The sequence below is a fragment of the Musca vetustissima genome, unplaced genomic scaffold (genome assembly GCF_032173495.1).
Source record: "Musca vetustissima isolate MV318-11 ecotype Yass unplaced genomic scaffold, APGP_CSIRO_Mvet_v1 utg15310, whole genome shotgun sequence".
Taxonomy (NCBI): Eukaryota; Metazoa; Arthropoda; class Insecta; order Diptera; family Muscidae; genus Musca; species Musca vetustissima.
The window spans coordinates 86400-99164 of NW_026873325.1; the positions used below are offsets into that span (position 1 = coordinate 86400).

The 12765-nt window shown below is 35.8% G+C and overlaps 1 protein-coding gene across 1 annotated transcript; it reads right to left on the minus strand.

The window, feature by feature from the left end:
• Positions 1 to 10181: 10181 nt before the first annotated feature.
• On the minus strand, positions 10182 to 11183 carry LOC133324336 (lectin subunit alpha-like). The gene is made up of 3 exons (XM_061533185.1): positions 11052 to 11183; positions 10871 to 10982; positions 10182 to 10801 (listed from the first exon to the last, which is right to left on the minus strand). Exons 1-3 carry the CDS (start codon positions 11181 to 11183, stop codon positions 10182 to 10184), a joined length of 864 nt encoding a protein of 287 aa, XP_061389169.1.
• Between the last annotated feature and the right edge of the window lie 1582 nt (positions 11184 to 12765).

Genomic DNA, 12765 nt, shown 5'->3' on the forward strand with positions numbered 1-12765 from the left:
ATTATTTTACAGATATCCGGATCAAACTAAAAATTACTGCGGGATGAAGGGCGTAATAATTTAGGGTTGGGCTAAATACATAAAAAAAATAAATTTCAAAGAAGAAGGAACCGGTTCTCAAAATGTTTGAACCGGATATTCTGATAATAAAACCGGTTTTTATACTTCATATACATATCATTAGAAAGCTAGTAAACAAACGTTCCGAATTTATTGAACCAGACTATTATCGGTTTTATTATCTAAATATCCGAAAGTTTTTTATTTTTTTAAGTATTCGGCTTAACTATATATGTTTTAGAAAATAATTCGGACGTATCCTAAAGATTCAAATAATAAGGTATACTGAATTTAGTGATAAGAACCGGGTAAACTCGGCAATAGACCATTAAAACTTTAAAATATATATTTCTCGTCTTTGAAGACCCCACCTATAATCTTATGAGCAAAATTTTTGTAGACTATTTCGAGGACGCAAAATGGCATTTTATAATAATTGTAGTCAGGTCCAATAAATTTAGAATGAAAAGGACACACAAGGAATTGAGTTAGACAGACGAAATATTCTACATAAGCATTCCTCATACGATTATACTGCAGAAATGTAACCTCAAGAAATACCTATAAATCGAGATATGAAGCAATCTCTTCATGTGTAATTGGGTCGAAAGCAAAGCAAAAAAGTCACGCTATATATCTCTGAACATTGATATATGGCCAAATTGTCCATATACTTACCAAGGTTTTTCATCTTCAATAGGAACTTTCCACCCGCCAGACCATGACCGCGATTTTGTCTTACAGTTAACATTTCAAGATCATATCTAGAGATGCAGCAAATTGGTCCATTACTCCGGGTAACTGCCCAACGGTTTTAAAACTTAAAAAAATTATAAATGTTGATCAATATAGAAAATGAACCCTATGAATTACCCTATACATTATTGACCAGTGAGCGGAGCAGTATAGTCGTTAGCCTATACAATTACCACGGAACACTAACTTGCTGATGACTTATATTCCGTGCCTGGGCAATATTTCGCGATATTTGCACCCTCTAGGCCGATTAGAGATATTTTCGGAATATTTTTTCTGGGGTGACCATTTTCGCCATAAGATGCCAATGTTGCCACTTTACACAGAAAGGTCTCGGTTTTTTTGACCCACTTAATATTGACCGATTAGAACAGTCATTCTAATTAGTTGGCCAGATTCCCTTCTAACTTGCTGATGACTTATATTCCGTGCCTGGGCAATATTTCGCGATATTTGCACCCTCAAGGCCGATTAGAGATATTTTCGGAATATTTTTTCTGGTCTCGTTTTATTTGACCCACTTAATATTGACTAATCAGAACAGCCATTCTAATTAGTTGGCCAGATTCCCTTACCCATGTGATGCGTTATGATGTTAGGCTTATTATAGTGGCCTATAGAGGGACTTGTAAAAACACACAAGATTGTGGTTAATTTCATGCCCTAAAAATCATTTGACCATATCCGAAAATTATAGGCGTCGTCCTTAACCATAACCGGAAATATATGCCCTATAATAACTCTCACATCCGAGTACATACATCAATATAATTGGTATCAATTTAAAGGTCAATTACTTCAATCAACTTCTGGGATCTATGTCTTTCAGGAGTAAATACATACGCCCCAGAATACTGCTCTGGGTCCATTTGACCCGCTAAATATTGACCGATCGTTATCAGATCCCCTTTGGGATCTTTGGCCAGATCCCCATGTAAAATTTCGTGATGTTAGGCTCATAATTGTAGCCTCTAGAGATACCAGAAAAATAGACGAAAATAAAATTTATGTCAATAATGGACAGACGGACGGACACACATGTCTAGATCGACTCAGATATGACAATAGGTATGCCTAAAAGTGGGTCTAGCCAATATTTCACGGCGTTACAACTCTTGGGGCTACACAAAGCTAGAGTATGAAAACTAACGTAAAATTTTTAAAATAAATATTAAAATTTAAATACATAGCTATCAACTTTTGATATGAGTCAAATTGGCTTGGTCCCTAAATCTAGAGTAAAAAAACATAGAGTCCATGTCAATTGGTTTTATCGGATTCATCACAGATCCGCTCCTTCTCCCTCTTTATTTTGAAAAAAAAAAAACAACATTTCGAACATTAGCTTCGTCTCCAGCTTGACGTCTCATCCTTCGATTTACACTAACTATGTAGTCGGGAGATATATCCCATACCTCCGTTTTTTATAGTTTCTCTGTTAAACAGGTGTTTGGCGATTATTTCATGGTAAAACCTACAACTGATAGTAATGTTTACTATGTTTGTTTCATAACATACACCTTTATCTTCTCTTGGTTCAGAGATTTATACAATGAGAGTCCAGATTTTGCAGAAGAAACGTCATACTCCACTTTTTAAGCATTCTTTCCACAAGGGATGCGAAATGAAATTATTCAAATTGTACTTTCTTTCAATAAAAAGTTTATATTTTTCACTTTTTTATATATTTATTAATAAAATTGTTATTATTATTAACAATTAACAAAAACATACATAAATAAATAATTTGTATATACATATAGGTAAGATACATCCATCCATTGCATCCCTGCTTTCCACCCTCTGCAACAACGATTCGGGGGCATCACCATTTAATACCAATTAACCCTTTCAGTGTTTTTGTCGAATATATTCGACATTTAAAATTACTCTCTTCCTTTGCAATTTTCGGTTATCCTACGTACCGCTACAATTGATGTCCTTGTTTTTGCTGAAAGACAGACAAAACTGTCCGAGGATTAAAATAAGAATTGCTTTTTTTTCTAAACTCTGTGCCTTCATATGATTTTAAGTACAAATTTTTAGATTTTTATTCCGACAAAAAATTTTTGTGACACTGAAAGGGTTAATAAGACCTTTGTTCTTTGTTATTGCATATTCCAAACCTCTGCATTGTTAGCTCTTTGTATTAACAAATAGTACACAATAATATCAAAAATCATTGCATACTTTTAGGAGTTATGCTAAAATAAAATCAATATAAAGATGATTTATGTTGTGTGATTCCATCAGAGGAATTATACGATTTGAAAATATAAATCAACATACAGTCGACGCCCGGTATAACGAATGATATAATGTCAGGTCCATTCGTTACAGCGAAAAGTTCGTTTTTTTTTAAGGTACAATTTTATTTAAAAAGAAAAAAAATTAATCCACTTTTCAATGGATTTCCAACAAAAAATATATTAATTAACGTAATAGCAGTAATAAAAACGTGTTTACATATTTTTTTTATGAGGCTAGCCCATTATTTTTAACGCCATTCAACTAAATTTGGAAAATAAAGGGCATTCAATGTGTTTCAAAAGACGTAAGTCGTCACATGTGACGAATCATGTATCTATGCGTATGAGTCCGAAACAAAGCCTCAATCGACCATGAAGGCCTTCGAAGGCTAGCCAAATCCAGCCAATGTTTTCCGCCCGTTTCTTGTTAAAACTGATCAAGTGGCGATTGTTCTGCTTGAGAAACGAAAGATGGCTGAGAAGTGCTCCATAACTTGTTTATCTTAAGTCTTTTGAAAAATTCAAAAAGCCACTCATTGTGCATCATGACAATGCGAGCGCTGACTTTTTGACCGCCAAAGGGTGGAATTGATGGATCACTTGCTGTAGAGCCCTATAGATCAAATTACTTCTTTTTATTCCCGAATAAAAAGAACTAAAAGTGATTAGTAGTTGTGTTCAATGCGGTTTCTCAATCGGGTAATTGATTTGAGCACCAGAAAAAGTATATACATTTGACCTGAGGTTCCGGTTATGGCCAAGGACGACGCTTTTAATGTTCAATAATGATTCGATGATATTTCGACGATTAAATGGACCGAAAACTTAATTTTTGTCTGGTTTTCTACTTGCTCTGGAGGACACAATTATAAACCGAACGTGGCAAATTTTCCAATGTGGAAGGTGATCTGATCCACTTAGTCGAATGGCTGGCTTTATGCTGAACGGTCAATATTTAGCGGGCCAAACCAAATTTGAATCTTATGGAGTAAGTTTTTACCATGGGAAATGAAGATTCCATGATGCCAAAGACGAGCTTTTCACCTTCAATCGGTCAAGAGAGTGCAAATATCGAGAATGGTGGTGGCGTCAGATGCCTGTTAGTAGTAACGCGTATACGTTAAATCTTCTTGACGGTTAGTTACCAAGAGAACGCAGAGGTTCACGTGGATCGCAGAGGATAGTTGGTATCTTAATGATTTTCGTATTGGTACAGCTACAACTACTTACGCATATTCCAGTGACAGAGTGTCAAGCCAGGGGAGCAAACCAACAACAACCTTTGCCCTTTGGTATATACGATCTGCGGTGTCCGCAGAGGGAACGTGCAGAGACTGACCTCGGGAGGTTGTAGGCCAACGAATTTAACTTAAACAAATATTTTTCAGCTATTTTGAAAATGCGGCTAGGACCATTAAAATAGTTAAAGTATGTGGTATCTTTATATGGAAATTGTATATTCCAGGTGCACCTTTATTCTCTAAAAATCCGAAAATATATAGTACATCTGCTTCGATTAAAATATATTAATAAAATCTTAATACATTCATGGACGTGAATGATATAGCATCCATATATTTGCTTAAGCTTAATGGTAGGAATGAATTTGCGTCCAATAATGGCTTAGTAGATATGGAATTTTACTCCTGGGGACTCTTGAGGTTTCAAATGGGATGATACAATTACATATACATAATTTTTTATTCTGGTTTTCATTGATAAATACCAATATAAATTCCCGCTGCCCGGAATGCCAAAGATATATATTATTTCTTAAACTTATATATTATTAAGTATGTGAACCGACTTCAATCATACACATATCAATCTGCTATAACTTAAACTTGCAAAACTTCATTGTAAACCGATTTGGCCAACTCTAATTCTTTGGTAATTTTCTTCGATATTTCCTCGGTGCTAATTTGCAATTCAACATTCCGGCTATGGACAGTCTTTTGTTTATCTTCGACCAAAGAATCGACCTCTTTCTGATGCTGAGCCAAAGCATTGCTAATATCTAATTGCAATTTTGTATAGATATCGTTCAGACCTTTCTTAAATTCCGTTTCGCTAGACTCAGTTTCCTTAAAACTAGCTTCCAACGTCTTCGTAAACTCTGTCTGCTGACGATTATATTCGGCAATTAAATTATTATTTGTCTGGGTAAGTTTGAGGAATTTATCCGACAACACCTCCTTATACTGGACATGCAAATGATGATCTTCACAAATGTAACCCAAACGTGCCGAATCACAGTGATTGTCATTCCATAGATAATTGGATTTTTTCGACCATGTATGGACACAATGTTCTTTGTGTTGATCATTGTCGGGATTATGATCTGACCAATAAGTAAAAGTCATGGGTTTACCCGATGAGGACCAATAGAAAGGTCTTTTGTAGTTTTTATCACGGGAAAATTCATCCATGGCGCCCAACCACAAGTTATGGGAATTACCTACAAATTTAGAGGAGTTTTAATTTTTGTAAGGAATTTTGTTTAAGGGGATCTCTTTTTTTCTATTATTTACCAAAAAGTGGTTTCAGCACAGCTATTAAGGCATCATTCTTTTTTTCGGAATCAATCTCAACCAGCTGCAAATTGCGACGAGCACACTCATGAAAGGCTTGGAACCAGTTATACTAAAAACAATGATTAAATAAAAATGTCAATTAATTAAATAAAAATTCTGAATTTTTTGTAGATGCGTCATTGGTTTGCTTAATAAATATTTACCTTCTCATCTCCTTCTATTAAATATTGCCGTCCATCGCTGCTATTATGCCACTGCGGATCACCTCTGACAACTACGAGTAAGAGTGTGACAATTGCGAATAATCTAAACATGACCGATCTTAAAAGAGTCATCTCTGCGTAGTGTCAAAGTTGGATTAACTTCCCAGACTTATATACCCATCTGTCATCATGCTTTTGTATAGGTTCTTCCCTACTAAAGATGATAACGAATTTTTTAATGTTTTCTTAGTGAATTATTTACAAAAAAGGTAAATAAAATGAATAATCCGCGAATCGTGTGTCTTTCCGATTATTAGAGTGTGCCGGACGAATTCAACTTGCATATGAGAATAATTAGATGGGATATTTACCGAAAAAAACAAATACACACGTTCCGCCTGTGCGAATTTTTTACTGATAACATGAGGCGGATATTTAAAATACCTGAAGCCTGTATGGACTTTTAAATGTGGGATATGTTAATGTTATTTGCGAAATGCCGTAAGGTAAAGTCCAGAAGTCGACAATACTTTTAATGTTCATTTAAATTAATTTAAAATGTGAGGTTTCAACGTGTTTAGCTTTAGAGTGTAAACACAACCAGAGGGTCTAGATTTAGCGACGGTCGTTTACCGTGTGTTTGTTATTGGTAACGGGAAATCCCGACGGCTGACGTTCGCGTCCAACGGCTTGACGCTAGAATAGATTTTATTCAATTCAATCTTGCTCTCAATTGAGTTGCCATGCATTCAATGGAAAAGTTGGTACCAGCAGTGGTACCAACATTTCAATGGAAACACAAATTTACAAAAATCCTTTTTTTATCGAATTAATAATAAAATGCTACTGCTCCAATAATTTTACCCAAGTTCCTTGACATTATTGTTTATTATTATTTGGTTTGCACAACGTATAATATTCTGTCAGAAAATGATGTTTACACTCTTAAAGTAACGATCAAAAGGTCCCCTAGTGGTCATACAATCAAAAACCCTAGCATAACTCTGAAAATTGCATAAGTGGACATCGAGTTAAAAGCAAGCCACCAGCAGGTGTCAGGAGTCAGCGGCATACTTTTTCGCCGGCGTGAAAATCAAAATTATGCTCTGAAGTCCGATTCGATCTGGACAAAATTTGGCATAACGTACTGAATTAAATCTAGAATAATGTGAACATCAGTTCAGATTTGGATATAGCTCCCATATATATTTTCGTCCCAAAGTCAAATGAAATGAAAATGTTGCCAGAAAGGCACGTGTATGGAATCATGTTAGTCGGTTCACTCGGTTTCGTTTATCATTCGAACATTGACATGAAATTGTCAGGATACATATGTCTGGTGGTGAAGGGTATCATACAGACCTCCCAGTCCGACTTACTACTTTCCTTACTGGTTTTTACCTAAAATATGGCAACTGAATAAAGTCTATTCTAGCGTCAAGCCACTAGACGCGAACATCAGCCGTCGGGATTTCCCGTCGCCAATAAGAATCACGCGGTAAAAGAGCTTCGCTGACTCTAGACTCTCTGGTTGTGTTTAGACTCGCAGTCTTGTGTAGATGGTTGTAGAATCAATTGGGGTTCCGAAGCAAGCCCTCGACTACCAGTAAAAAAAGCTCTTGAATATGGGGTTAAAAGACGAGCCATCGGCCACCAGTGAAATTAGCTAGAGTTGGGGAATCTAGTTCACGGATCAGATCGATATTTCTCTTTCCGTTTTTAAAAAGGAACTAGTTAAGTTTCGACTTCTAGGTAGGTTCTTTGAATCTCTAAATATTTTTTTTTCGCACACATAGTTCCATTTTGATTCGTTGATGGATGAAAAAAGTAAACAAATTGAACTAAAATTAAAAAATAAAATTGATTTCAATTAATTTCTATATAGTAGAATATTCAAAAGCAACATAATTCAACTACAGGACGACAATCAATTTGAACAGGAAACGAATGAAGACTATGTGACTAAAGGAACGAGATCTGAAAACGGAACTATAACTGAACCTAGTTCCTATCGTTCCTTTATCAGAATAATTCCAATAAACTAGTTCGTTTCGGAAATACTCAGCTCTAGAATTAGCTGTGGAGTATTCGCTGTCTAGTCAAGTGGGGTTGCAAAACGAGCCACGGCTACCAGTGGGGTTGAAAAACGAGCCTTCGGCTGGAACAGAAAAAAGTTCGTCGTTTGGGTCAAGTGGAGTTGAAAAAGGAGCATTTAGCTCTTAGACGATGCATCGGGCCGCCGCTGTACAAAGCTGTCACCAACCTCCGGGACCGTCACTGCTCTACTGTGCCAAGCTGCCCCCAAACTTCGGGCCGTCAGAGCTCATCGGGCTGCTGATGTCCCAAGCTAAAACTAACTTTCTCTTTATCAGGCTGCCTATCTCCGGGTGCTGTCAACGTTCATCGGCCGCCGCTGTGCCAAGCGCTGCCAACCCCGTGGGCCGTCACCGCTAATCGGACTGCTACCGTGCCAAGCTCCCGCAAACCTTCTGTGTGCCGCCACCATCGCTCAACAGGCTGCTGCTGTACCAAGCTAAATTCAGCATTCATCAGGCAATTTCTTCGAAAACGCGTTCAAACTTCCGCAATGTAGGAGATACCATTGTATGTGGGTTACCCTAAAAATGTTCAATGTTTATTATTGTCGTTCATTGAACGATTTTGTTTACCAAACGTCGTCGGTCACTGAACGACGTTGCTCACTTAACGACACCAAATTAGCAGTCGTAGCATCGCCCAGGAGCTAGAAATCGACCATGAAACTGTTTTAAACCATTTACAATCGACCAAAAACGGCCAGAATTGGCCTAAAGGAGAGGTGTCGTGTTCCAACAGGACAACGCTAGGCCACACACATTTACAGTACATTGCAAAATTTCTTTAATGACAAAGAATTGGTATCTAGGGAGGTTTGTGAAAATCGACTACTAGAGTTTTTTGCAAATAGAGAGTTGGACTTATATGAGAGAGGCATTATGAAGTTACTTTTAAACTGGCAACAAATCATGTAACATAACGGTTCATATTTGGTCCAAATCGGACATTCCGAAGTTAAATAAAGTTTTATAGTTCATATAAAAACAATGAATTTATTTTTCCCCAACCTGATACATACATACGAGATTTTAGTAACATTGAGAACGTTTGATTATGATTTATCACATAAAATCGTATGAGCAAAATTCGATATGAGTCAAAATTGGTTCGATCCATATATCTAGAGTTAGAAATATAGACTTCCATATTTTTTGTTTTGTCGGATTGATCATAGAGAGTAAGATCTCTCTATGAACTCTAAGCCATCACTCTAGGACCAATATTTCGCAGAGTTATAAACACTTGTAGGGTATAAAAATGAATACAAGTTTATATACAGGTTTCATTATTCGCTTTATATAAGGTATGTATATGTTTTCATCAAAGAGGTTTCGTATGTTATGTTAACCAAATCGGTTATTCAATTGCCTTTAAATTAAATTTCGACGATGTTGACGGGTCTCACATCCGGACTTGATGTCAAATCGGGCACTCCTTTCGCCGAGAGGACCCATACCGATAATTCTACAAACCGATTTGTGTAAACCATTATGCACTCCAGCAATTTTTATTGGGGATTTTTTCTAAAATCTGAAAACGCTAAAACGTGGACTGAAGCTGATAACACATGGTAGAGTAGAAAATCCTCCAACTACTGCAATTTAGATTGCAAAGTTATATGGGGCTATGTCTGAAGGGATGGGCCAATATTGATTACGTAGTGTAGGAATTACCGAATATTTGAGGTTATGAGGGTTATGCCTAATTAATGACCGATATATGCCAATTTTGAATCCAATATTTTAGTTTTGTATCTCAATGTTTTTCAGGAGGTATCATTATATGGGGGAGATGCCTAATTGCTGGTCGATATATTTTATTATCGTCAGGTTTCAGTTTTTTTAATAATTAATAATTTTTGGGAGGGAGATTTGTTGCCATATACGACTACAAAAAAACTAAATTACAGAGAAATTTGTTGAAAAATGCGCTCAAGAACCCCGAAATACCGGAAATTCGAGGCACCTCAAGGGTTACCTGTATGTAGGGACAACCCGAAAAAGTGGATCTATATTTAAAATTTTTAGTGGAGAAATTTGCTACCCAATATGAACTCAAAGTACCAAATTTCTGCGAATTCGATTGAAACCCCCGCTTAAGAAGCCCGAAATTGGGGACACTGATTTGCTACCCAATAAGAATTTGCTACCCAATAAGAATTCAAAGTACTAAATTACAGTATATTAGGTCGAAAATGCGGGCGAAAATTTATTTATATATATATATTGTTTTTTTATTAACTCATTATTAAATTTATATATTCCAGTCAATTTACACCTAACTTAAACTTTCAAAACCGTATTGTAAACCGATTTTGCCAACTCCAATTCTTTGGTAATTTTCTTCGATATTTCCTCGGTGCTAATTTTCAATTCAACATTCCGACTATGGACAGCCTTTCGTTTATCTTCGACCAACGAATCGACTTCTCTCTTATGCTGAGCCAAAGCATGGCTAATATCTAATTGCAATTTTGTATAGATATCGTTCAGACCTTTCTTAAATTCCGTTTCGCTAGACTCAGTTTCCTTAAAACTAGCTTGTAACGTCTTCGTAAACTCTTTCTGCTGACGATTATATTCGGCAAATAATTTATTATTTGTCTGGGAAAGTTTGAGGAATTTACCCGACAACACCTGTTGATGCTGGACATGCAAATGATGATCTTCACAAATGTAACCAAAACGTGCAGAATCACAGTTATTGTCATTCCATAAATAATTTGATTTTTTCGACCATGTATGGACACAATGTTCTTTGTGTAGATCATTGTCGGGATTATGATCTGACCAATAAGTAAAGGTCATGGGTTTACCCGATGAGGACCAATAGAAAGGTCTTTTGTAATTTTTGTCGCGAGTGAATTCGTCCATAGCACCCAGCCATAAATTATGGGAATTACCTAAAAATTTGGGAGAATTTTAATTGTTGAAAGGTATTCTTTTTACGGGGATATTTTTCAATTATTTACCAAAAAGCGGTTTCAGCACAGCGATTAAGGCATCATTCTTTTTCTGTGAATCAATCTCGACAAGCTGCAAATTGCGACGAGCACACTCATGAAAGGCTTGGAACCAGTTATACTAATAACAGAACAATTAACTTATTAATTTTTTGTAGACGCTTAATTATTTTACGAAATATGTATTTACCTTTTCATCTCCTTCTATTAAATATTGCCGTCCATCGGTGCTATTATGCCACTGCGGATTACCTCTGACAACCGTGAGTAAGAGTGTCACAATTGCGAATAACCTTAAAATGAGCGATCTTGAAAGAGTCATATCTACGTAGTGTCAACATTGGATTAACTTTCCAAACTTATATACCCATCGGTTGTCATACTTTTCTAAAGGTTCTTCCGCACTAAATATGATAACGGATTTTTTTTTTTAAGTTTGCTTAGTGAGTTATTTACAAAAAAACCGTAAATATAATGGATAATCCATGAATCGTGTGTATTTTCGATTATTAGAGTGATCCGAAATGTTTAACGACAACATCAAGAGCCCAGCGGATATGGAGTTTGAAAAAATATTCTTTAAAAAATCAATGCCTTTGGTAGACCCTGAAAAAATATTCTTTAAAAATTCAATGCCTTTGGTAGACCCTGAAAAAATATTCTTTAAAAATTCAATGCCTTTGGTAGACCCTGAAAAAATATTCTTTAAAAATTCAATGCCTTTGGTAGACCCTGAAAAAATATTCTTTAAAAAATCAATGCCTTTGGTAGACCCTGAAAAAATATTCTTTAAAAAATCAATGCCTTTGGTAGACCCTGAAAAAATATTCTTTAAAAAATCCACGCCTTTGGTAAACCCTGCAAAAATATTCTTTTAAAAATGTACGCCTTTGGTAGACCCTGAAAAAATATTTTTTAAAAAATCCACGCCTTTGGTAGACCTTGAAAAAATATTCTTTAACAATGCCACACCTTTGGTGGACCCTGAAAAAATATTCTTTAAAAAATCGACGCCTTTGGTAGACCCTGAAAAAATATTCTTTAAAAAAGCCACGCCTTTGGTGGACCCTGGAAAAATATTCTTTAAAAAAGCCACGCCTTTGGTGGACCCTGGAAAAATATTCTTTAAAAAAGCCACGCCTTTGGTAGACCGCTTAAATTTTATTTTTAAATATCAGGAGTGGATTGAATGATCTCGCCGTCCGGTTTGACGTAGATTTGGTAAAATTATTACTATATATAAAATTTGGATCCTTTCCTATACTATATTCGCTTTTATAAGATTTACAAGGTTTCAAAATTCCAATCTGGGAGGAGTGGACCGGTATGTCCCATCTTCGAATATTATTTGAGGTTATTAAATATATTGCGTTGTGCATAGGAAAACTATTTCGCCAGACGGAGTAGTCCAATAAAATCCATCTTCGAACTTGATCTATGAACATTTACTTGAAATTTGGTTGATTTGGTTTGATTAAAAATTTAAAATGGAAACCGAAATTGGACCTTATTTTTTACAATAAAATAATTAATACAAAATAATCTTTGGTCGGTCCATACCATTATGTATATTTTACACGTTTTCGTGCCTTGCAATAGAAAAAAACGATAAGTTTTAATAACCAACATTAACTTAACACGTGCTGGGGTGGTAATTTAAAATTTGAATTTTGCCTTGTAATGGCAGTGATCAGTTGAAAGTAATTTTAAGTTAGTTATTTATACTCTTTTGAGTCGAGCTTAATGATCGAAGTTTTGCAATGAAAAGGAAAGCCAGGAGAAGAACCTATGTACCCACCATTATGCGAAGCATTTCGCCGTTGGTTAAGCGGCTCATCAGGTATATTGGGCTATGTGGCTTTACAACACAAATGTTGTCAGACCACTTAACGTTCTGAGCCATC

Coding starts and splice junctions, on each gene's coding strand:
- LOC133324336 (XM_061533185.1), bottom strand. CDS start 11,183: ATGACTCTTTCAAGATCGCTCATTTTAAGGTTATTCGCAATTGTGACA. Junction 10,983..11,051: donor TAATAGAAGGAGATGAAAAG/GTAAATACATAT, acceptor TTCTGTTATTAG/TATAACTGGTTCCAAGCCTT. Junction 10,802..10,870: donor TGTGCTGAAACCGCTTTTTG/GTAAATAATTGA, acceptor CCAAATTTTTAG/GTAATTCCCATAATTTATGG.